General features: G+C 42.9%; 1 protein-coding gene across 1 annotated transcript in view; it reads left to right on the top strand.

Annotated features, from left to right (window-relative positions):
- The window catches only part of FREM2 (FRAS1 related extracellular matrix 2), a 489,280-nt gene that overhangs the window by 344,305 nt on the left and 118,345 nt on the right, over positions 1-26,630 (top strand). Inside the window, exons 7-8 of the mRNA XM_069205491.1 lie at positions 17,637-17,786; positions 26,166-26,375. Of these exons, the coding sequence (XP_069061592.1) occupies positions 17,637-17,786; positions 26,166-26,375 (360 nt within the window). The remainder of the gene's footprint in view (positions 1-17,636; positions 17,787-26,165; positions 26,376-26,630) is intronic.

Below are 26,630 nucleotides of genomic sequence, written 5' to 3'. Positions count from 1 at the left end.
GAGTGTGCTTTTAAATACTACACTCTGGGAAAGTTCAGAGATGCTGCAGTTCCTAACAGTGTGTGCAGATTGAGTGCATCTGCTGCATGTGAAAATGCTGGTGGTATCATAATACATGAGGGCAGCAGTTCTAGGCAGTGAAGTGTGCTGTGAATGTACACTGAATGCAGAAGTGTCTGCACTGGTACATAACATGGATGACCGTGGGTTTCATTTCTGAAACCCAGGCCTGACTGGTGAACACATGAGGAGTAGAGCAATCCCCCAGACAGAATTGCATATTGCTGCACTCCTGTAAGCTAGATGGGAAAAATACTGGATGAGGGGGGCCAGGCTCTCCCTGTGCATTTTCAAGGGCTCTTTGCTTCAGTGACAGATCACAGGGAAGGGGCATGGACACATCTCAGTAAGAGGGAGATGGGGCTCATAAGGGAATCATAAAGGGTACAGCTGAGGGACCAGGATTAACCCTTGATGCACATATCAGTGCAGCTGACATCCAGGTGTGACCTATGGTCACTTCCATGGATCTTGTTATGGGTTAATTAGCTTCGGAGTCCTGCCTGCTGTGCCAGACACCTTTCAGGAAGAAAAAGAAAGGGGAGAGATGAACATTTAAAAAAAGCAGAACTCCAACATAAAAAGTCAAAGGTACGGACCCTAAGTCACATTTGGTGTCTGTAAAAGAACTATAATTAGGGGAGTTTAAGACCCCAAACTTGATCATTTTGCAAGCAGCCAGTCAGGCTGTATGAGGAGGGGAAGCTCTACAAGACTTCTGCCTGTGCCCAGGACTAGGGACCCAGCCTGCTGGGTGAGGAGACATCACCTAGGGAAGCCAAGCTCACCTGCCTGCAACCTGGAGCACCAGTGCCTGCTTGTCTTGCCAAGATAAATGTGCTTGTGAGAAAGAGGAGAGTGTTGTAGGGAGCACATGAGGACCCTCTGTGTGAGGTGTAAGGAATCCAGCCTGCACCAATCAGGCTTTAGCCTTGTGCTAGACTTTATTGACAGCCCAGTATGCCACGAGGGGCCACCATGCACTGATTTGCAAGAGTGTGGTGGTATAAACCTGCTCCCCACACCGACAGGCCTGTTGCCTGTGTGCCTAACTTGACAACCCCGTTTGCCAGGAGAGGCCGCCGCTAAGTGGCAAACATCTGTGGCAGGAGAAACCCATCTCTGCATGATCAGGCATTTGCCGTGTGCCTTCTTTGATTTGGCTACCCTGTATGCCAAGAGGGGCCACCATTGCATGGATTCAAAACTTATGTAAGGAGAAACCCGTCCCCACACCGTTGCCCATCTGCTGAATTGGCTTGGTGACCCCATATGCCTGGAGGGGCCACTGTGACCACCCGCTTAAGGCTAGCATTACCGGAGTGTGAAGCAGGAGGGGTGACTACATATGCGGAAAGGGCCGCCGGAGACGCTGAAGCCAAGAGGTCTGTTGTGACCAAGGTGGACTTTAACTCAACTTGTGGATTGCCCCACGGAAGCCGTTACAGCAAGAAAACCACCACCCACCCTCCACTGAGGGAAGGAAAGACTTACCAAGGAATGACTTTCCATCCAACTGCCGGAGCATCTCACCTGTCAGGATTCTGCAGGTAGTGCAGCTCAGGGAAGAGAGCTGGCACCTGCCAGGTGATGCCACGTGTGACCACAAGCGGCCCAAAGTAGGCGATCCAGAATAGGACTGCGCTGCATCGCTGTAAGATACTTGGCCACTGGTGCGGGTAGGCCGAGAACTGGGCCTTCGGGGCACCGGGGGACATACCACCATTGATGCTGCTAACCCCTAGACTCTAAAAACTGAACTTACTTGCAGAGTCTGATGGAGAAACTCTTGATTACTGCCTGTTAGTTTACATTCCCTGGATGCAGTCATGAGTGAATGGGGAATAACAGTAAACTTATTACACTAGAGGAGGGAGGACAGGGAGTGGCTTGACAACTACTAAAGCCCCAACCTCAAGCGAATCATGTTATTGCTTTTTGAATGTCAGTTGCCTTGCATGTGTAGAGTTAAAATTAAAATACTTTTTTATACAAAAACAAGTATTTGACTGGACATTGACTTATTATCTCACTGCCCACACATTGAGTTATGAGTCGTGTTCACTGAGCTGTATCTGAGCTTTCCCTGGAGGAGCCTTGCCTGCTTGAGCTATGCTACCCAACTGAAAGTCAGATGTAGAAAGATGTGCTTGACCAGGATGAGCAGGGTCCATAGTAGGGTGGGCCCTGGGACACCAGGAGTAAAAGGCCCTAACCATCTCAGCTGGGCCCAATAACACCTGCATGCCCTGTGGCCCTCTTAACGGGGTTCTGACAAACATATGTTTACATCAGACTGGACAACCTTGTGCATTCTTACTCTTACCCCATTAACATGAATGTTTACAGGCATCATAAAATATATTTTGTATTACTTTTTCTGTTCATAGAAAACACTTGGCTATGATAAGCCTTTCCTTCCATCATCACTCTTATTAACAACCGGATTAATGTTCCACTATCTTTTTTTGTCTTCATCGTGTTATTCTTAGGAAAATGGAGACATTTTAAAAACATATTTTTTTCTGTTCACGGAAAATTAATTTTGTGAAAAGCATTTACTTTTCCTGCTACTCCTGAATATCGGACTACTTTTGCGTGCTTACTGCACAAACAATGACATCTGTAGTTTTGGGAAATTAAAGCAATTTTTTAAAAAGAAATCTTCTTCGTTCTTAACTTATTTTAATGAGAAATGCTTTTCCATGAAAATTCCTTTTGCCCCACATCTCATGTCAAGGTATAAACAGTGGTTTTATCTCCCCATACCAGTACACTATAACTTCAGGACTCTAATATAGAGAAACTATCCTTAAAGTGCCACAGAAACATAGCATCTGGATCCAGATTAAGATGTCTCTCAGGTTACACCAAACATAAAGTCTTTGCAAGGGGATTACAGAACTGTCTCTTAGGTTAGACAGAATTTAATGATTCGGCCACCAGAGCTGTGTCTCCATATATAACGTAAAAGCACGGCCTTAGAGAGCACAGATAAGTCTCAGATTACTTAGATCTGTCTGTCTCAGGCTTCCCACACCAACGAATCTTGCTTCCGGGTGCCGAGTTATCACTCAAGAAACATAGAAATCACATGCTGGGCCCTCACACTGCAGAGAACCTATCAAGTTAGAAAGAAAGTATATGCTGGGAAGAAGTTATGCAGATTTTACAGCTGTTAGCTTGGTATTATCTCCCATGTTACAGTGAACGTACAGGTTGAGACCTCAACTATGAGAGCTGTTTCTCACTTTACATACGACTTACAGACCTGAGCCTCAGATCCAGAACTTTGTTTCAGTTTACAAGAGACTTTCCAGACGAGGCCTCAGACAGCAGGGGTGCACATACTGAACAGCATGCTGTACAGATCTAGCAATCTGAGGTCTTATGCAGTATAGCTACTCATACAGATGTAATGCTCCCAATAAAGGACATCAAACTAAGTGTCAGCAATCACCATCCCTTAAAGTCCAGTCCATTTGTGGTAGCACCACTTGCACACTAGATTTCATAGAAAATTATCACAAGGTAAAAGGTGGTATAAAATGCTTCTGTCAATACTGTAGCCAGGAGCCCTTCGGCCTCAGTTATGAGTGAATGCAAGTGAAAATTGCATCTTTACCAAATTATACCACTTTTCAACAGGCCCAAGTGAACCCCTTAGATTTTTTGCACAAATCTTCACTCATCCTATCTCTTTTATCTGGCCTCTCCCTCCCCTCTCCACTCTCTCTTTTTTAACCATTGCTTTCTCACAATCCTTAGACATCGGGCACTTTTTCACAAATTTTCAACAATGTGCTTTGCATAGGTGGATGAATACATTGGACTATAAATACTCTTGAGTATGCTCTTGAACTCCTTAGACTTACCTTGCATGCCTCTGAGAGATTTGAAGGCTGTGATTGAACACACAAAGTTGGAATCTCCCATAAAATCTAGGAGACCAGTTAAATCTCATCCAAAAGTTTGAAAAACAAGGAATTATGTGATCCTATGGAGGAACGAGGCCAAAGACAGAGTTCCTTCATATGGTCATGAAACTCCGAGATGACTTGTAATATCTTCACATTGTACGGCAGGGGGTAATCTAATCAACATAATACATGGTCACTCCATCACCCTTCCCCCAAAACTCTCAGATACTTGTAGTAAGTTTCTCTTTCATATGAAAGTGATAGGTTGTTTGCAAACAAGACGTTTGTGTAAAATTAAACACACAAAACAGTAATTAGATACTTGTTGCAACAAGATATTACAATCAATTTAATTCATCATTTTTTTTTTTAAAGTGCTGCATCTGAGGATGTTTAGAAACATACACAGAGATTCTGCCTTACCTATAATTACCCAAAACTTGCAAAATATAAATATCTCCTTACTGCTTACCAATGTTCATCTAGAAAAACAGGGCAGAAGGGAATATTTTCTCTGCTTACACTGTTATGTTATGTGACCTGCCTTTCACCCTGGCTGCCGGCCCGGGAAGTAGGCATAATGACATCAGAACTCAACTACAATATGGTATAGAGTTAAGCGACTACGTCATTTCTTTTACCTCTAATAAGGAAATTTTGAGACAGGCTTTAATATAGAATTGCAGAAGCCCACGTATTATTGAGGGATGATATTTTCATTTAATTTTCATTCTGACTGACTTATAGTTGCCCTACAAACAACAAAACATTTAAAGTGCGTTTTAAGTAATTTGCACACTAATTTAAAATGTAAGGCGTAAACTAGACCTACAGACGTGTGGTGAACGTGTTATCATACCTGCCTCCCTTCAATGATTCGTCCAAAAGAAGAAAGAAAAGCATGGATGCCTTCTTTCGTTCTCTACACACGTAATAGTATTACAGTCTACAGTTCATGTACACGCTGACCTTGTATTTAGCAGAAAATGGTGACAATGTACTATTCTCCAGATTCAAAGCAGTCGGTGTTTGCAGAGGGACTGGTTGGAGACAAGGATTTTGCACTGTGGCGGATGTAATAATCCATCCAAGTGCAAAAACTGACATAGGTAGGACTGGCCAAACTCCTACCTCATGCGTATTTATAATGAAGGATCCCTGTTGCGAATCCTACCGAATGGCTGCGAATGCAGGGGTGGAGGCCTGTGAGTTACATTGGACCTCTAGTCCTGCAGTGGCATTCACAGAATGTCAACACTGCAGGAGCTGCATGCAATTAAAAAAAAACCTAACGTAATGAGAAGAGTGTTGAAGGGTGCATGCTGCTGTCCTCTTGACTGCTGCATGCTGCCCTTAATGCGCACAGCTCACATTCAGAAAGCAGAAGATGACCCTCATGGACAACTTCCACTGCCAATGCGGGATGCTCGTATTCAGTCAATTGTTTGCAACCACAATTACGGTTACAAACCAATGAAGCATCTAATTGCAAATGCACACGGGTTTTGTTGCACTCATTTCATGATCTATTTTCCTGCTGATTCATAAGGAACCACAAAGGTTACATTTCGAGTCGCAAACACAATTGTGACTTGTAATGTACCTTTCGGACATTTCGAGTCATGTCCATGAAGTCAAAAGCCTTCTGTTTTGCAAATCAGTCTTGTGCGACCACTGCCAGATATCGATCCAATGTTAGACTATTAATTAAAGGAAATTATGTGCAGATAGCAGTGAGAAATATTGGCATTATACCCATTTAGAAGCTTGCAAAGCCAGAAATAAAGCGTTCACGTGTACCTAGCAAAAGATCAAGCAGCTAGTAGTGGCCTCTGTATAGCTAGTATTTTGCGTTCATGATCAGTTATTAGTGGTTGTCGTCCGAGAGAAGTGCTTTCTGTGGGAAATGTGATTCAGAGTCACCTGCAGAGTCACCTGTTGAGACTAGTTGCCTAGTGCTTGGAAGTGAACCTTTGCTTTCTCAAGTGGCGCATTTGGCTTCAGATGAAGCTTAACGTTTAACGATTATTGCGCAGTAAGTCAAAAATGGCAGGAATGCAGTGTTTATTTGAAAAGAAATAGTTTTGGCCTCCTCAGCACAGTCTTCCATATTTTGAACTGTACAAGTGCAATCTACACCATCATTTTCTGGCCTGAGCACATTCCCTCCACTTTATAATGAAATATGTTTAACTAAATGTGCAGCTGCTGTTTAGTTTTCAGGTGCACGTTAAAGTGATGTTCCACCCAGTACTTTTTTGGCATCGAATGCTCCCCAATGCAAAATCCCAGAGTCATCCGGCCAGTTACATTTTTATTTTTACCTGTGTAGTCTTCTGTCACTTTCTAGAACTGTCTTGAAAGTACCAAATTTGCTAGCCTTTGTTATTAACTGAAACAGAGCTCTAAGAAGCAGGGAGAGAGAGGATTTGTCTCCATGCACATGTAAACGGCCTACACTACAGCATTTGTTTGGGCAGACCTTCTGTGCTTCCTCTAAAAAAAGAGTGCTTTTTTGCACTTTTTGTTGCATAGACAATGTACGCTCATTACAGTAGGACTAACTTATTTATGGTGACAAACCAATAATGTGTTATGATATAATAAAGACAATAGGCCTGACATATTAATCGTGAAATCATATGTGAAAGTGAAGCGTTCAAGGATGAATTGTTATTGCTTGGTATTAAAGACAGGTACTGTGTTGATTACTGTAGATATGCACTTTGACAGTTCTTGTTAACTCTTTTTATGTGCCGTTTTATTTAGATTTGCTGACTCTTATGTTATACATATGTGCAATTTTATGGCAGTATTGTCAATGACTGACTTGTGGGAAAGTGTAAGCCCAATACAGTAAGTCTGAGTTAAGCTAGTGCAAAAGGCTATAGGTGTGATTGGTTCACTGGAAGACGTAATGCCAGATGCTACACACTTGCTCTGTTTATTATAAAAAGGTACAACAAAAACAGTAGGCCTGACATACTTATTGTGAAAAACATATGTTACAGCGATTAGGCACTTATGAATGGGTTGTTATTTGTTGGCTTGGCCTTCTCCAAACCATTTGCCTTAACCACTCCTGTTTTCTGAACCCACTTTACCACTGCTAACCAATGCCAAAGTGCTTGTGCTCTCTCCCTTAAACATAGTTGTTTGAAATTGAGTATGTAGTTGGCAGAAGTATGCACCTGTCCAAGTAGGGGCCACAGTCCTAATCAGGGTAAGTCAGATACACAACCTAGATTAATCTGTGCCCACCCTCTGATAGCTTGCTACAAAGCAGTCAGGCTTAACTTAACAGGCAATGTGCAAAGTATTTGTTCATCACCTATATTACAGTAACACAGTGAAAACAAACAAGAAGACTCCACACCAGTATAGAAAAATAGAGAATATTTATCTGAGTAAAACATGACCAAAACAACAAAAATCTAATAAGTAGAAGTCGACGTATGGATTTTTAAATATTAAATCCAGAAACAGTGCTTAGAAGTCAATAGCGCTACAAGGTTACTTGACGTCACGCTAGACATGGGTAAATGCAAAGTTCAGGCCGACCACGATGGAGGGCAAGCCGGCTATAGTGCTCACGCAGAGCCAACTGAAAAAGTACCTTGGATAGAGCAAGCGTTGGAGTTGAAGACTATATGCGTCGGTTCTGATTCATGCAGTCAGGTAGATGTGTTGGCATCAAGACTTCCAGGCAGGTCGGAGTCAAACCCCTCTAGATTCAGGTGATGCATCATTGTCGAGCTGCACAGTGATGTCCTCGGATCTGCACTGCATCTTTGTTGAACTTTGGAGTCAGGTCCCGCATCTTCGTTGAATTGGTACTGCGTCAGTGTCAAAAGGCGCTTCATTGGTTCAGAGCAGTGCAATGGCCTGGATGCATCAATTCTTTCAGATGAACAGCAGCAGAACCCACTTCTGAGGCCCAGGACATTATTGGCACCTCAGGTAAGGGAGAACTCACAAAAGGCAGAGTCAGCAGCTAAAACAAAGTTGTTGAAAGTCTTTGATGGCCCTAAGACTTCAAGAACATGGGTCAAGCCAACAATCCCTTGGAGAACTAGGGTTCAATGATGTAGAGAGGAGGTCCAGTCTGTCTCACTCTCAGGCAAGAAGCATCAGGCAGCAGACCAACAAAGTAAAGCAGGTAGCAAAGTGGAAGTTCCTCCTGGCAGCACAGCAGCTCTTCCTCCGGGCAGAATGTTCTTGGTTCCAGTAGAGTTCTGATTTGGTGGGGTGTGAGATCCATTATTTATACCCTGGTTCTGGAAGGTGGGAGGAACTTCCAGGCCTTCCTTTGAAGTCCACAAGGTCCCTGTTCTGCCCTCCATGGCTCCAGACACTCTACTGGGGGGACAGGCACAGCTCTTTTCAGGAGTACGTAAGGTAGTGCTAAGCTCTGCCCACTATCAAGCCAATTGATGTGCCACCTAAACTCCCATTGTGTGACTGTCTAGAGGGAATGCACAAAGCCCAGCTGTCATATACCCCAGACACGTATTCATAGTCAGGCAGAGGCACAGAATGGGTAAAGTAAGAAAATGACACTTTTTTAAAGTGACATTTTCTGACTTACAACTTAAAATCCGACTTTACCATAAGTTGGGATTTTAAATTGTGAGACCAGGGACACCAAACTCCACATACGCATCTCTTCCCAATTGGAAATTACACTTTAAAGATGTTTTAAGGTAGTTTCAGTGTTATCCTATGGAAGAGATAGCCCTTGCAATAGTGAATTTATGAGATTTTCACTATCTGGACATGTTAAACGTAAAAGTGCATGTCCAACTTTTTGAATACACTGCACCCTGCCTTGGGCTAACTTGGGCCTACATTATGGGTGACTTACATTTAATAAAAAAGGAAGGTTTGGGTCTGGCAAGTGGGTGCATGTCAAGACTGATTTGCATATGGCTGGGTCCAAACTGGGGTGGCATGGTAAGCAAAAGAATGATGGATTTAACCCAGATCTTTGACTGGGAGTGAGTGTTTGACATGTTTCAGCACTCCGTCCATCATCTGTTTGTTTGTTGCTATGATCGCCCTAAGTGGCCAAGGTATGGCCAGACGTCGATTCCTTGCTCACTGTGCCACTGGATTCAACTTGCCTGGCTGATGGGGGGTGATACCCCAAAACTGGTCCTAGGATGCTTGTTTCCGGTCCAGGGAGGACCTGGTCTGGCAGTTCAGGCTGGACTGTTCACAGGGGGAGCAGGGACTAGACTGATTTGCATATGGCATATGGCTTGGTCCAAACTGGGGTGGCACTGTGAGCAAAAGAACAATGGATTCAACCCAGATGTGTGACTGGGAGTGAGTGTTTGGAAAGTTTCAGCACTCCGTCCATCATCCCTTTGTGTGTTGGTAAGTGGGTACACTTGCCAGGTCGAAATGGCAGTTTAAAACTGCACACACAGGCCTTGCAGTGGCAGGCCTCAGTAGTTGGTGGCACAATCAGTCCTGCCGGCCCACTAGTAGCATTTAAATTTCAGTCCCTGGGCACATATAGTGCACTTTCCCAGGTACTTACAAGTAAATTAAAAATGCCAATTGTAGATGAGCCAATGTTACCATGTTTAGAGTACAGAGCACCTGCACTCTAGCACTGGTCAGCATTAGTAAAATGCACACAATACTAAAGCCAGCAAAAATCAGTCAGAAAAGCAGGAGGTCAGAAGGCAAAAAGTCTGGGGAAACCACGCCAAGGATGTCAGGTCTAGCAATGGTAAATTTGGCTTACCTTCAAATGGCCTATATAATTTACTAGTAAAGTAAATTAGTACAACCTGTACCCAGGGCCTGTAAATTAAATGCTACTAGTGGGCATGCAGCACAGAATGCCCCACCTGTTTGAGTAGCCCTTTTAAAAATGTCTCAGGCCTTCCACTGCAGCCTGTGTGTGCAGTTTTAAACTATCATTTCAACCTGACAAAATAAATCTTTTGCCAGACCTAAACATTCTTTTTTTATAATGTAAGTCACCCCTAGGATAGGTCCTAAACAGTCCATAGGGTAGGGTGAAGTGTATTTAAAAATGTGGACATGTACTTTCAACGTTTACATGTCCTGATAGTTGAAAACTCTTAAATTGTTTTTTCACTACTGCAAGGCCTGTCTCCCATAGGATGATATTGGCTTACATTTAGTAAGTTAAAGCTTTTAATTGGAACAGGTAGGAATGTTTGGTCTCTAGAGAACTGTACTTTAAAACCCACTTTAATGGCAAAGTCGTATTTTGAGTCACAATTCTGAAAATATTGCTTTAAAAAGTTGTTGATTTCTTAGACCAGCAATTCGGTGCCTCTAGCCTGTATCCCTGTCACACAACTATATGTAGCTGGCAGTTGTTCTTTGTGTATTACTCCCAGACAGTGAGACAAAGGGGGAATAAGTGTTGGCAGGATGGACCATCTCTCACTTGATAGGTGGCAGAGCTGTCACCTACCACACTTACACATCATGACTGCCTCAGCACACTCATAAAGGATTTCACACTAGTCATTTGTGGCCTCAGACAAGCAGAGGCCAGGCTAGGGAGGAAGAAAATTCCAGACACCTTTGTAGTGGTAGGAATCGAGAAGCTTCTTCCACTTCAAAGTGGGCACCAGTTATAAGTAGTGGACCCTCAACGCTTCAGATCACGTCTGGGCCTGTAAACTCTGCCAAGAAGAAGGACTGCCCAGCTGTGAAGTCTGACCTCCTACTGACTCAGGACAGCTTTGCTTCCCAAGGCCTGCTATTGCTATCCCAGCACTCTTTTTTGTGATGTGAGCTGCCCTGCTGAATCCAGCCTGCCTGTGTGGACCCAGAACTCCAGGAAATCTCCATGGGTCAATTTGCTGGTTACCTGTTCAATCCACAAGGACATAACAGACTTCTTCAATGTCGACACATCTCCATGCATCTCGCCATAGCCCTCCATCAGCTCTGGCGCAATGCAATTTGTCTCCAATGCTGATGCATCCTTGCAAGCACCAGCATCTTCTTCGAAGCTGACGCACCATGATGCTGACGCCAGCCTAGTGTACTGCATTGCGCCCTCTTCGCTGTCTCATCGCTGTGCAAGTCTCTGCAAGCCCCACTAGTGTGCTCGACAATGACACAGGATCTTGTGTCGCAGCTCCTCCTCAACAATCACCAGCTCAATTCAATTCAATTTATTGTACAGTTAATTGAAACTAACAAAAAATGCAGCTCATGAATGCAGGTTCAAACAGTGTAAAAAACAAGAACTCAATCCTGTATCCAGCCCACGCGCCATCATGGGCAGCCTGAACATGTGACTTTGACCCCGTCTACTGCGACCAGATTTGCTCCTTTTTCTTCTTAGCATTTGATTTTCACAAAACCTTTAAAATTGCATAACTCATGTTCTACTTGTAGTTGGACTTTTGTCATTTTGATTACAAATAATTTATTACATTTTACTGTTTTTCTAAATTGGTATGGGATTTTTCTTTTGTTTTCACTTTATTACTGTTTAAAGTGCTACATAAATAATTTACGCCTTGCCTCTAAGTTAAGCTGGACTGCTTTTGTTTCAAACTACCAGGGGATTGAGCACAGGTTAATATGGTCTTTGCTTGAGTTTCACCCTGATAGGAATGTGGGTTGGTTGATTGAGCAGGGTTTCACCCCTTTCAACCAGTAACCCAATTTTCTACATTATTGTACTGTGTTAAAGTCGGTAGAGAGGTATTTTGTTACATGAAGTCCCACAGATTACAATAGTAAATAAACGTTTTGGTGTTGATCCCCCCTTCAACAAGCCATGGGGATAAAACATTTACAAAATCATAATCCTTGTTAGACATTCTTAAAAGGGGTTGCATATTTGTTCTCCAGCTGTAAATTTGTACATATTTACAATTTTATAACCAGATGATTGCTTGTGGGAAAGCTTGGTCACAAGCCAATGAGGAATGCTATAAGCTTCAATGGTCCATTTGCAAAAAATACTATAGGTTTGGTCTGTAGACAGGCAGCAGTCTTGAACTATCTAATGTGAAGAGCATATACTAAAGCCAATAAGACTAGTTAGGTATTTTGTGATATGAAATCTCAGAAATTAGCATAGGAAGGATTTTGGTGTTGGTTACTCCCTCTTACAAACTGTGGGGGTAGACATTTTGCAATGTGACGGTGCTTGTTAACCTCTCTTAGAAGAGGTAGTATATTGTTTGCCAACTGTAATTTTGTACATTGGTGCAGTTTGATGGCTGCATCTATGATGGGTACCTTGTGGGAAAGCTTTTCTCAGTTCAGTACTTCTGAGTTGGTTATGGTGACAAACCAGCGATAAAGGCTGTAAGTCTCATTGGTTTATTGGGAAAGTTTATGTCAGATGCCATTGATATGGTTGGTTTATTCTGAAAAGTCAACAAGGGGAATAGGCCTAAATTAGTTATTGTTAAAATGATATGTTATAGCCAGTAGGCATTGAAGAGTGGATTTGTATTACAGTGTATTAAAGGTAGGACAGTTATTGCGTGAGATGCACTCTCAGTTTATTGTACTACTCAAGGGTTCTGGTATTCAAACTCCCCCCCCCCCCATTGAGAAACCAGTCCTGAGGGAGGAAGATTTGCAGTTTTACACTACAGGTTAACTAACCCTTTTTAGAAGGGGTTGAATATTGTTTTGCCAACTCATATTTTGTAATTTTATGATGGAATCCCTGATGATTGCTTTGTGGTCACAGTATGAACTATAACTTGTGCCCCCGCCATGCACAGTTTTCTCATCAATTATATTATTGCAAATGTTGCAGTGATATTATCAATGATGTCATAGAAGATGTCATGACTGATGTAATATGTGGGGTAATTAGCAGTGCATGCCAAGGGTGTGAGTTTTAGTTACCTTAGGGCCCGAGTTTATAGCTTCTTGAGATAACTATAACTGCTGAATTGTTATGGGTTTGTGTGTGTAAAATCTGAACCTAACTATAACGTCCCTGTAACCTTTGTTTTTTTGTGACATTTGAGATTTTTTAAATTCTATTTCTTAACTACTATGTCCCTATAAACTTTGGTATTTTCAGTGAATTTCTAGGTTTTTCTTTTAATGTAAAGTAATATTGAATTACCATATGTTAATCCAACTGCCGCCTCACATGACCTTTGGCTGTGCACAGCGGGCATTCGCCGCAAGGCCTGGCCACAGGCCAGTCTCTGCAGCTAGCCCCCTGCATTCAGCCAACCCCATGCTATAGGTCTGTGAGTGGGTGGGTGTGTGCCTGTGTAGGTGTGTGAATGTGTGTGTGAGTGGCTGTGTAGGTCTGTGAGTGGCTGTGTGAGTGGTTTAATGGGTCACTGAGTGGGTATGTGAGTGGTTGTGTGGGTGTGTGAGTGTGTGAGTTGCTTTGTGGGCCTGTGAGTGGGCATGTTAGTAGTTTTGTGGATGTTAGTGGCTGTATGGGTGTGCAAGTGGTTGTATGAGTGTACAAGTGAGTGTGTGAGTGGATGTGTGAGTGGGTGTATGAGTGGCTCTGTGGGCCTGTGAGTTGGTGTGTGAGTGGCATTGTGGGTCTGGGAGTGGCTGCATAGGTGTGTGAGTGGTTGCGTGAGTGTGTGTTAGTGAGTCTGTGAGTGGGTGTATGTTTTTTAAAATGTTCTTAATTGGGGTCTGGATCCACGGATTCATTGGGGAGTCACAGGGGTGGGCCATGCTGAGTGTGTCCCCCAAAAAATTTTATGGGCAAATTATAGTCCATGAAGGGTCCCTCAGAAACTCCTCCAATAGTCCCATGGGGTCAAGATCACTGTACCCGGACCCTTTCTATCATTTTTAAGTGTTAAACTCCGCTCCCCCATCAGGACCAAGTCCCAATACAAAAAATGGCGGCCACGGCTTTCCCCTCAGGTTGCAGCCAGCCAATCACAACAAAAATACTGTTGGTGCCTAGATCTGTGGAACAGCCTTGGTAGATCTGTGTCTTTAATAACTCTTAAACCACTGAATGGGTTTACACCAAATAACAGAATTCACTCTTTCTGGACCAAGATCTAGTATTCTGACAAATTTGGTGCAATTCTGTTCAGTGGGTCAGGCTGTAGTCGTGTCTAAAATCCCCATGTGGAAAACCTGTTTTGGAACCCCCCCATTTTTCCTGGGCCACGCTTGACGAATCACCCCAAAACTTTACAAACTGTAGCTGAAGTGAGTCGCAAACTACTTTTAAAAATTTGGTGAAGATATGTCAAATGACGCCAAAGTTATTTGCAAAACAAAAACAGCTTTTCCTAAAGAAACTAGGTTCTAATGATACTATCTATCTATACATATATATAAACTAGGTCCTAACTATACTAAGAATAACTACCTAGTGGGGTGACCTCCAGTAGGATATATATATCTATATATATATCTTTATATATATATATATATTGGTCAGTAGGTAGTTAGGACCTAGTGTCTGTACTACTGTAGTTAATATTCTATTCTGGTGGAATACTGATAAGATTACATTAGGTCCTAACTATACTAAGTATAACTACCTAGTTGGGCGACCACCAATATATTGGTCACCAGTATATAGTTAGGACCTAGTTTCTGTACTACTGTAGTTGATATTCTGGTGGAATACTGACAACATTACATTAGTGGCCAAATTAAACAAGATATGAGCTTGAGCACTTGTGTTCATCAGGAAGGGTTACAAGCACTAATGTAAAAATGTTTTGTCAATGTAGTAATCCTCCAAAAGATAATACAAAGGTAGGTGCAATGCCCATCAAAATAATATTATTAGTCATAAGTCTCTCCAACATTGTGTGATTTATCACCCAGCTCTAAACGTATATTGTAGAAATTCTACAATTGTTCTTCAGAGATCAGCCTATGGATTCTAATAATACACACATTTTCATCTCAAATGCACGCTTTTCAATTTTGTTGTAAATATATTAATTAAACCAAGCTAAAGCTTCTTATTTATTTATTTAGTAGGCTGGGCTATACACAGGAAAGCTACTACCAGGTACCTGGAGATCTACAAGTAGCTCCCGAGCTACTCTTTGGAGAAGCCTTCTATAGATAGTTATTTTGTTACAGGAAATCTCACAATTTATCTTAGCAGGCAATGGTTTTGGTGTTTTGCCTCTCCTGTGAAATCCTGTAGGTAGAAAATTTGCACTGATAGAATCATTATTATGCCCCGTTAAAGAGGTTGTTATTTCTGTTTCCAAACTGTAATTTTGTAAATATTTATAATTTGATGTTTGGCTTGTGGATAAGCCTATGCTCTGCATAGCAGGCCTGGATTTCAGGCAGGCTTGGACACAAGCCAATTTTAAAGACTCTAGGCCTAAATGGTTCATTGAGAAATGCTACGTCTGATGTCCTAGTTTGTTGTGCTTATTATGAAAGTTATTACAAAGGAGGTAGGCCTGACCTGTTTATTATAAAAAGCATATTTTAAAATGCATAGTCCTCTAAGGTTGGATTATTATTACACTTTTAAAAGGGATGTAGGCAGGTATTTTGTGACATGGAATCTTACAGATTAACTTTGTAGGCACGGGCCTTGGTGCTCTTTAGTTCCAGGGATGGTGGGCTAGTCATTAAGTTTTTCATTTTTTCTTACATAAATCACACTTCATTTCATCACCTTTCCTTTCACTTTTGTTTTGTTAAACTAATCTGTAGCTCACAAGATGGTGCTATTGGGCTGCTCATTTGCCGCTTTAGCTGTGGTCACTGCTTTTAAACCAGGCAGCCATCTTGGGATACATTGTCCACAGTGTATCATTCTTTTACATTTACAAAGTGGCCAGAAATTTTTGGAGCATTGTCAGACATCTTTAATCTGCAAAACAGTGACACCTTATGCACATTACTTTTCCGCAATTGCAGCGCAGCGTGATGTTTACTAAGTGGTCACTGAGTGATCATGTTGGAGTGGTATTGTGCATACTCTATCAATGTATTAGTACTCCACAGTGGCCAATACATTGCTTCTAAACTTGGCAGCTGTGTTGAAATTTTAAAACAACAATACACTGTGTACAGTACCATTACAAAATGCCCCTCGCTGCAATATTTAATTACATTTTTAATTACAAGGATGAGCATGCATTTTTTTATGGTGGCATGTTATCTTATTTCCACTTGTATTCTTTTGCTTTATATTGTCTGTGTGCTTTTTGAATTTGTGTTTCTGTTTTATTGTGAGTGGGCAAGTGGAACAATTGCAAGAATGAGTCAGTGGGTGGAGGAATTAATGCTGAATGCCAGAATGACTGACAGAGCGCACGCATGATGATGCCTTATTTGGGGGGTCATTCCGACCCCGGCGGGCGGCGGGCACCGCCCGCCGGGCGTAGACCGCCAAAAGACCGTACCGCGGTCAAATGACCGCGGCTGTCATTTTGACTTTCCCGCTGGGCAGGCGGGCGACCGCCAAAAGGCCGCCCGCCCAGCGGGAAAGCCCCAGCAACGATGAAGCCGGCTCCGAATGGAGCTGGCAGAGTTGCTGGTGTGCGACGGGTGCAGTGGCACCCGTTTCGATTTTCAGTGTCTGCTTTGCAGACACTGAAAATCTTAATGGAGCCCTGTTAGGGGGCCCCTGCAGTGCCCATGCCAGTGGCATGGGCACTGCTGGGGCCCCCAGGGGCCCCACGACACCCGTTCCCGCCAGCCTCAGGCTGGCGGGAAGGGGGTCGGAATCCCCATGGCGGCGCTGCTTGCAGCGCCGCCGTGGAGGATTCCCTGGGGCAGGGGAAAACCGGCGGGAAACCGCCGGTTTCCCTTTTCTGACCGCGGCTTTACCGCCGCGGTGAGAATTGCCCCTGAAGCACCGCCAGCCTTTTGGCGGTCCTTCCTCCGACCCCGGACCTGGCGGTCCATGACCGCCAGGGTTGGAATGAGGCCCTTAGTGCCTTTATTCACCATATACTTCTGGAGCATTTTTACTCAAAAGCGGACCTATTGTCGTTGGCAATTCTTGTTTCCAATTGTAACAGCTGAAAGTTAGTACTTGGCCGACAGAGGGGGTTATTACAACTTTGGAGGAGGTGTTAATCCGTCCCAAAAGTGACGGTAAAGTGACGGATATACCACGAGCCGTATTACGAGTTCCATAGGATATAATGGACTCGTAATACAGCTGGTGGTATATCCGTCACTTTACCGTCACTTTTGGGACGGATTAACACCTCCTCCAAAGTTGTAATAACCCCCAGAATCTCTCTCTTGTTTCTGTCTTCCGACCGACACATGTCGAATATGAGACCCGCATGTTACTTTGTAACTTTATGTGGAACACTCGTCCTGCAATCGCAAAACTCACACATTAAGTAATAAAATAATGCATCTTTCTTCCACTTGAAACATGTCGGAAAATTGCAAGTGAGCAAAGGAGATGGCTGCTCTGTGCTAACATCCAGCTCCTAAAATTGGAAAAAAAATTGCTAAAGGTTTAAATTTACAAAAAAAATGACTGGATAACGCTGGGAGTTTGTAAAGTGTCCTATTCAATACCCCCAAAAAAGTTTTGAAAGACATACCATTTAGGCTGGAGTATGTTTTGCTTTGTGATGTCGATTTATGGAGCATCACAACCCACTTTGGGCAGCCCCGACATCATTCATTTTTTAAAGAGGAAAATGTTTAAAAGATGTTCGCTGTGTTTTTTTCCAGAACCTGCCTTCTATTTTGGAGATCTCGAATACTACGTGGAGGAGAATGCTGGTTTTGTGGAGGTGCGGGTATGGCGAACAGGAACCGACCTTTCAAAGACTGCAACTGTGACCATCCGGTCACGTAAAACAGAGCCGATGTCTGCAGAGGGTGAGCTTCCCCTTTCTGGCACGTCACCAGCTATTGATAAGTAACACAAGAAGCAGAATTATAATCTTTCAATATTGCAAGAAACGTATAACTATTTAGAAAAATCCCAATGTTATCTATTTGTATTTCCTGTTCTAATTGAGAATTTAATATAGCTCTGCAAAGCACTTGCGAACAACTTCTCATGAGTTAAATTCAACATTTAATTTATGACATAATTAGGTTGATCAGAGATTTACTTCTAATATGATCTAAAACAAATCCGAATCAACATTACCCTTCCCCACCAAATGGGGGACCTCCCTCTTTGCATACATTATGCCTGGAGCAGGCATAATGTAGCCCAAAGTGTTACAAAGTGGCACAATGCATGCATTGCACCACTATGTCAAAATGGCACTAGGATTTTGTCCTCGTTGGGCCATATTAGAGACAAAGTAAATGACACTAATGTGGCACAACGTGGTGCTAGGGTCTTATAAATATGCCCCTTAAAGTGGTTAATTTGCATCAGTTCAGCACTTATAATAGTGTATAGTCTCTTCTCAAGAGTGATTGTACAATTATATTTTCAAAGGTTAGTGTCTCCCACAGATTTCTTGTATGAATGTTGTGTCCAGGGTATGTGTAATGGAACAACGCATGCATATATCATGCATGCCTTTACAACATGGTCTCAACAATGACCGCGTCTTTACCACACATGCTTTTACCAGGCATGCCTTTACAATGAATTTCGTTGTAAAAGCATTTTTGGTAAATGAACATGTGTGGTAAATTGTCACCTGCCCTGCCCTCTTACACCCGATACTATACTCAAGCCCTCTAAACGGCCCCTTCACTCCCTGCCTTGAGCCCTAAATCCCTCCCCTCCCTGAGCCCTAAAAGTAACCCTGCCCTGTCCCAAAAACTACTCCGACCCCCCTAACCCCACCCTGAAATCTAAGACCTAACCCGCCCTGTTCTAAAAACCACTAACCCCACACTGTACCCTAAAACCTACCTTCACTGTCCTAAAAACTACCATGATCCCCTGCCCCCACCCTGAACCCTAAAACCTACCCCATCCTGCACTAAAAACTACCCAGTCCCCCTAACCCCACTCTGCACCCTAAAACCTAACCTGCCCTGTCCTAAAAACTACCCCACAATGTACCCTAAAACCTATCCCCACTGTCCTAAAAACTACCCTGCGCCCCCACCCTGAACCCAATAAACTACCCCACCATGTTCTAAAAACTACCCGACCCCATCAACCCCATCCTGAACCCTAAAACCTACCCTGCCCTGTCCTAAAAACTACCCCGACCCGCACTGTACCTTAAAACCTGAAACCCCACGGTCCTAAAAACTACCCCAACCCCTGTCCCCACCCTGAACCCTAAAACCTACCCCGCCCTAAACACTACCCAACCCTGCATCCTGTACACTAAAACCTACCCTGTTGTGTCCTAAAAACTATCCCAACCCCCTGCTCTGTCCTAAAAACTACCCCAAACCCAGCCCGCTTACCTCTCTCTCCTCTGCTCCTTCTTGTTCCTCCCGGACACCAAGACTTTCTCTGCCGTTACCACGCATATGCGTAGGAAACACATGCGTGGCATACGCATGCATAATAAACGCATATGCATGGTAATGGTAGTGTGGCCAGTGCATAGCATTGCATTGACCTCGTTGTAAATGATGTTTCCTATGTCCAGGCACTACACTGGATCTGGATTTTTTTTTCCACAGTGCACCTTCGCAAGCACCAGATCAAAAGTGAGGTTAACCATATTATACGTGATGCCACTGTAGCCAGAGGCATCAGCTCCTTTTTATCAAACCTTTTCAGATGTAGGATATAGAATAACTGAAGTTTTCCTCAGTTTCTCTCGAGATTTTCATGATTTTGTTACCAGTGTCACTACCCATAGACTATTGGCTTTACGCCATGTCATCTTGTTTGAAACAGATGGCTGTTAAAGACCTCCACAGGGTATCTATTAGTCTCATATTGCAGGTATGTGCAGTCTGTGTTTCCTCATGCATCCCAGGGCCATTTGGTAGTATGACATGAGGCTGGCACTGGCAACACTGAAACAGAGGTCAAAACGTCTTTCTGACCTGAAGTCAATCTCCAGAAAACCATCACAGGCATCACAAAAATACAGGTGCTCCTTTTCCTGATTGTATAAGGAGAAAAGGCCTAGGAGATCTAGGGACAGTTAAAACGTTTGTGAACTTATTGCTGTCCTCCGGTCTATCAAGCCAGTGCCTTCTGCCCTGTGTTCCCTCCCAACGGCAGATAAAGGCTTTTCAAAAGGCCATGGTAGCCATTTTTGCACAGAGTACCCCGATGCACTTCCTATGTGCCAACAATCATTGCAGCATCATTGACTTTAGTTGGTTAGTGCAGCACTTTTTCCTTGCCCTTTAGTGGACCCTTTCTTGATCTCATCTGTACCAGCATCAACAATGGTATTTTCTGCAGTGTTGCTGCCTCTGTTGGCCTCAGGGCCAACCTAGGCAGTTTTGATGCTTTATCACAGAGATGATGCGTAATTGCTTGGCTGAGTAACTACACAAGTGAGAGTTTCCAACTATCCTGCCCTTCAAGTTCAGGGTTTATTCCTTAGGGATGCAGATGAACCCAGTGAGGCATATAACCATCCAACCTCCTGGATTCTAATACCTTCTACTTTATGGACTTCTAAAATGCCCGTGGGCTAGGTATCTTTTCTTATGAGGAGTCTTTATTTGCTGAGCAGTCCTGTTGCTCTGCTTTGACACATAAGGCTAGTGAGACATTCGGGATTCCCCGGCATATGGAAGCATCTCAGCCCAATTGTTTTACTAAGACCCTCTCAGGCAAGCAGTCATCAGGAGCTCTATTTCCCCTCCACCAAGATGTATTGTCACCAGTTTGGGAGCCTTGGGAAAAGTCCTGTGCTTCTGCCACAGTTGCACATGCAGCTTCTGGAAAGCTGAAACTGGTCCCTTCTTGCATAGCCGTGCTCTCCAAGCAACCAGTCTGAGAGCCTGGAAAGGAAGGCTTCCTCCACAGCAGACAGCTAATACACTAGGGAATGCAAAGTCCTGAGTACAATAAAAAAGAAGTTGTTTGCTTCTGGCAGTTAAACCCCTAAAAACACAGTTGTCAACTGACTCTGGCCTTCATATTCACATGCCTTTCGAGAACTGTCTGTCTGGACTGTATTAAGGCTTTTGGAGCACGTTTTCTTTCCATCATTTTAGAAGGCCTTGATGTGACAAAGTGGTCAATGGCGCCTGGATTTAACATCACAGAAGCAGTGGGCTGCCATGTGGCTACTGGTGAGGCTTTCAGATGCCACAAATGGGTGAGATCCAGTGGTTTTTCTAAGGATGTCCCGGTTCAGTTTCTACTAATGCCTTTTTATGAAATATGCATGTTCAGTGAAAAGGCAGATATGTCTCTTGGTGGCTTATGCAGGGTTGTGCTGCGGCCAGGGTTCATCAGGCTTGCTTCTCCATTAAAAAATATAATTGGAGCCAGAAAATGTTTTGGAGATTCAGTCACCAGGCATGCAGGGCTCACAGGTCATCTCAGCCAATGCTTTATTAGCTTTTTTCACACATACGGGGAAAGAGGTTCAGGCAGAGGATAACAGGTTCAGCCTACTCCTTCTTCATCATACCTCTGTACCCCAAAAACTGCTGTCACCACTTGATGCATGGCAAGTTCTAGTTTTTTGTTGGGCCAGATGACTCTCTTTTGTCAGCAACTAAAGCAATAACTTTAGACCACTGGGTCCCACAGGTCAGAGACTCAGATTGTCCTCTTGTCTTGCCCAAAAGACCACCACACATCCCCTACAATCCTTCAGCAATCCCCGGTAGAAACATCTTACCGAAGGAAGCCTCCTCCTACTGGTGTGATACAAAGCATTTCTCCTCGCCACAAAGGTCAGGATTGCTACTCCAAATGCTTCATTGTTACAAATAAAGGGAGCGGCTTATGATCCATTTGCTATCTGTGAGTTCTAAACAGCTTATGATCCATTTTGTATTTCTGAGTTTTCTAAACTTGTGAAAGGAGACATTCAAGATGATCAATCTTCCCCACGTCCCACATGCTTTGATTATCTACCTGAATGTTATGTTGTGTTCTGTGCATTTGTAAAGCGCAATATTGCCCGCAAGGATATCCTACTACTAGATGTATATTTTCACATCTTGGTTGTGAGCTACCACAACCAACTTTTGATGTTTGTGGTGAGGAAAGAACACTATGAATTTGCTCTTGTGTCTTTTGTCCTGTCATCAGGTCCCAGAGTGTTGATGACGATCACGACATTGGCTGTGCTTATCAGCCAGTATATCCTTTTTATCCCTATGTAGAAGACTGACTTGTGAAGCCTTCCTCTACTTGGTGAGGTTACACCTTGACATTGTGGTCACTGTTTTGCAAGAACTGAGAGTTTCAGTCATCGGGGAGAAATCATCTCTGACTCTTTCTCAGAGTCTGGTGGGGAAACATGGACAGATGGTCCATGAGAGAACTGCCACAACTAGACAGGTTTCATAACCTTATTCAGATGGAGACATCTTTCTAAAAATTGCACATTCAGATCGCCAGATATGTGTTTGATTATGGAGGTTCTCCTGGTCCCTGAGGAATGATTCAAGATGTAAAGGCTGCAGGTGGTGTTTAGACAACAGGGAAAGTAATATACTGTCAGCCCGAACAATTGCATTCATCTACCTTCACTTCTGATGATCTGTTTTGAGCTTCCCCATGTCTCAAGTGACAGTGACAATAGATGACTCATCTATGCAACATGAAAATCAGTTAGCCTTTGGTACCCTTGGAAGTGACAAATGCACTTCAACTTGTTCCAACTGAGAGCAGTGGGTATGGCCTATAAGGTTTTTATCCCCAGGCTGCACTATCTGCAAGAACAAGCCTTCACAGAAAACACTGCCACAATGTTTAATATAAACAGACACAGAGGTGTGGGCTCAAAGTTAATTTTTGAAGAAGCTGTTCTCCTTTGAGCATTTTGTTTAGACAGAAGCTTGTCTGGTGCGGACTCCGAATTGGGAGGCAGATCTCCGGAGCAAGCCTATCTTCATTAATCTCAAGAGGGAGCTTTATCAGAATGCGTTAGGAGTGATTTCCAGAGGCAGGGAAACTGGAGGTCGATCTATTTAAAACCTTATTCAATAGGAAATGTCTCTTATACTACTTCCTATCTAAACAGTGCTTTACATCTGAGTACCTAGGATTCATCATATGACAAAATGTGTTAATCTGATCACCCCAGACTTGGCTCCATGCCTTTGATACCGAGACCTCATGCAGTTGAGCTGCAAGTTGCCCTGGCATGTTCCTCTATCAAACACATCCTTCATCCACTCTCCGACTGTCACATACAGCACCTAACGTGGCCCCTTAGCACCTTCTAGCCTGGAGACTAGCACCGGTGCCAAATTAGGTTACAAGTGGCGATCCTAGATGTGCTTTTATGTGCCAGACTTCCATCTGTGAGGGCTTTGAACAGTAGAAAATGGGAAGTCATCACCAGATGGCAATAATCTTATTCTCTGGATCCTTTGCAATTGAGATCATAGGTATTCTCAAATTTGTGGTATCTCTAGTGGAAAAGTTGCAGACCACAGGCACTGTTAAAGGGTACCTGACAGCCATTTCATTTTCTATCATTTTGTAGCATTGTCCCTAGCCAGAGATCACTTTGCTAGTTGCTGGTGATTCAAAGGTTTCTTAAGGGGTTATAGAATACTTGTCTACTGATACACTCAAATGTTTGCCAGCAGACCTTCATAAGGGGGGTGCAAATAGGGATTGCCCGGGGTTTCTTGCCACTTGGAGCCCCATACTTCAACTGACAATATATATTAGTAACTAATGGCTCATAGTAAAATGAATATGACAAAGTCTAATTGAGACCTTCTGATTCCAGCTTTAGGCATAGAAGTGCTTTGCAAAAGCCAGTCAAGTTAATTCTTGAGGCTGGGAAGAGGTGGGTGCTGACAATATGTTGACATTCTCCCATAGGTGACATTGTAGTGCACACTTACTTCCTCCAGATCAATAAAAATTGACAAAGCCAATTGTTTTGTGTAGCAAAACCCATTTCAGTGTTCATTTGATTAGGAGTGAAACAGGGCAGAGAAGGGAGAGTGTTTGTAATGTATTGATGCTGGGCCACTTTCAAGGTGCCACAAATTAAAATAATTAAGAACATTTTGTTGCTGTGGAAATAAGCTCTAAGTTGACATTTGCAGTGTATGAATAACATATTTATGCACACTTATTAGTACAATCACTTGAATTCATATATAGTGCTCTGTGGTGGTGCTCCATATGTTTTCAAGTGCACTCTATGTCTCTGTGTGCGATTGTTATAGATTAATAGGTGAATGCGCCTGCTATAGATCTCTGTGTGCATCCTGTAAATTACAGATTTAAACCATGGTAGATCCTCTCAAGTTTTAATTCTTCCAAGATCAATACAATTTATAGGAATAGGGCCCCCTCATAATGATTTGCCCCAGGCTCCACCAAAAGCTGTTTGCCAATGGGACCATAACCTGCTGCTCACATTTCTGATTGGGTCTCAGTTCAAATCCTTGCATAGCTCTCTACTGAAATTTTGTGACACATAACATGTCTTATCTAGTCACTGCTAGCTGAGGTGAAAGAGAGAGGATTGCAGGTCTTTTCGGCCCTGTCCCCTTTAGAATTTTTCATTCCAAAAATAAATCAACATCCAGAATGTCATCATCTTTTTTTGCCCATGGCGGCAGTGGAGCTTCACTTATCACAAGTTATCTCCCTTCTGGCATTCAAGCTCATCACCCTTATAAGTAGAACTTGGCCCTAGTAGGACAGTGAGTTGCCATATTCAAGGGAATAAAGGTTTCGTATTGAGGACAATATTTTGGGTTTCTTGGACAGCACCACTCTGGGAAAGGCTCTGCTTCAGGAAACTATTTTGATTTTTTGGTGCATCAGCCAATGTTATGACATGGCCAGAAAGGGCCTGTCAGTTGGCTTTTGTACTCATTTAGTATGAGAAAAACTGGCTTCTGCTACACCGCTGTCGGGTATTCCTATCCACGTAATTTGTCAGACGGCTACCTGGGCTTCATTGCACTCTTTTGTGCAGCATTATTGCCTCAATGAGCGAGACAGAGCACAATCTAAATTTTGCAATGCTGTCCTGAAGACTTCCTTCATATAATCAAGTGGTATCATAAATCCTTTCACTGGTGCTTTGGGATTTATTTAAACAAGGAGTTTACAGAAGAAAATATTAATTAGAACTTTCATAATGTTCTTTCTGATGGATATGACAGCACCCACAGATTCCTTGTCACCATTTTCTACCCTTCTTGAGGATAGTGTACTTATTTTAAATATTTTACTGGCTCCGCCCTTAGCATCCCTGGGGTGCATAAAAATAGAGCAGTGCTCGCTCCAGCAGTACCATGTATGCTTGATGTTACTTCTGGTCTCCTTACTCCACTCTGACTATCCTAAGTCCACCTGAAACTGGTGAAGCGATGCTGCTAAATATTCCAGATCCTGTCTACAACTGGGGATAAGACTTGTACTAGGAAACTACAGGAGATGTCATGTCCATCAAAATAACTTGGTCTTTAGCAGTAATGCTGTCTTTGTAATGCAAAGCAATTGATGTATTACTATTCATTAGAATAATCACTTGCCTAGTTCCTTTTTGTGCATAGCCAATGGAAAATCTCTGCATGTTCATCTTTTAACTTTTTTAAAGTCAAAAGAAGAGTACTAAACTGTGTCACTAAAAAAAACACAAGAATGTTTCTCTTCTCCATAAATATAGTAGAACATGTTTAACTCCTGCAGGCTGTTAATATAAAAGTAGCCTGCCTTGGGAAGGCTTACTAGTATGCCATAGTAGGCATGGCTCAGAGAAAGCTATTGGACAGTGAATGAAAAAACATAGTCCATTAGCCACTTCCGTAGATAAACGTTGTTCAATGAGCAAACCAATTCCTCCAGTAAGGATAGTGAGTGCTGGCCCTCCTGTACCTTAAAGCAGCATCTCAACAGTACAGTGACTGGACATGGATAAGACAGTGTGAGGTGCTAAACTAGAGATCAGCCAGTTAAACACAATGATAGCTCCTTCCATGGCATAATAGTTGGTAATATGAGTGAAATGTTACCTAATGAGGAAGAATGCACCCCAAAATATTTCAAACCACTACTGTAGCGTGTGTGTGTGTGCATCCACATGGCAAATATATTGCATGAGAAAATGTAGTGGCTATATGCTTTGTGAGGACTGATCTGCAGAAGTAGCTTGAAACAACTGAGTCCACTTATGTAATGTTTCATTTTCCTTCTAGCTGGTGTGGATTATGTAGGCATTAGCCGTAATCTGGATTTCGCCCCCGGCGTGAACATGCAGACCTTCCGTGTAATCATTTTGGATGACCTGGGACAGCCAGTCTTAGAGGGAGTTGAGAAATTTGAATTGATTTTGCGCATGCCCATGAATGCTGTCCTCGGAGAGCCAAGCAAAGCCACCGTTTACATCAACGACTCTGTCTCTGACTGTAAGTTATTGTTGAAAATGTTGTGGAAATTCTGATGTTGTATTTGTGCCCAAGGAATAATCTTTATTGATATATTGTACCTCTGGGAAGTGGTACGGATCTTTGTAGCTGCACCATAGATTTACTACTTACGCTGTTTGCATGATTAGCAAAACGTAATCAAAAGAGTTTACATATGTTTGATAGTCCTCTAACTTCTCAGTTTGCCTAGATTTACTTTTCATCCCAAAGAGGCATATTTAGATGAAACATATA

This window comes from Pleurodeles waltl, chromosome 8, assembly GCF_031143425.1.
Source record: "Pleurodeles waltl isolate 20211129_DDA chromosome 8, aPleWal1.hap1.20221129, whole genome shotgun sequence".
Lineage (NCBI taxonomy): Eukaryota > Metazoa > Chordata > Amphibia > Caudata > Salamandridae > Pleurodeles > Pleurodeles waltl.
This window is presented reverse-complemented; position numbering and strand designations above follow the sequence as displayed.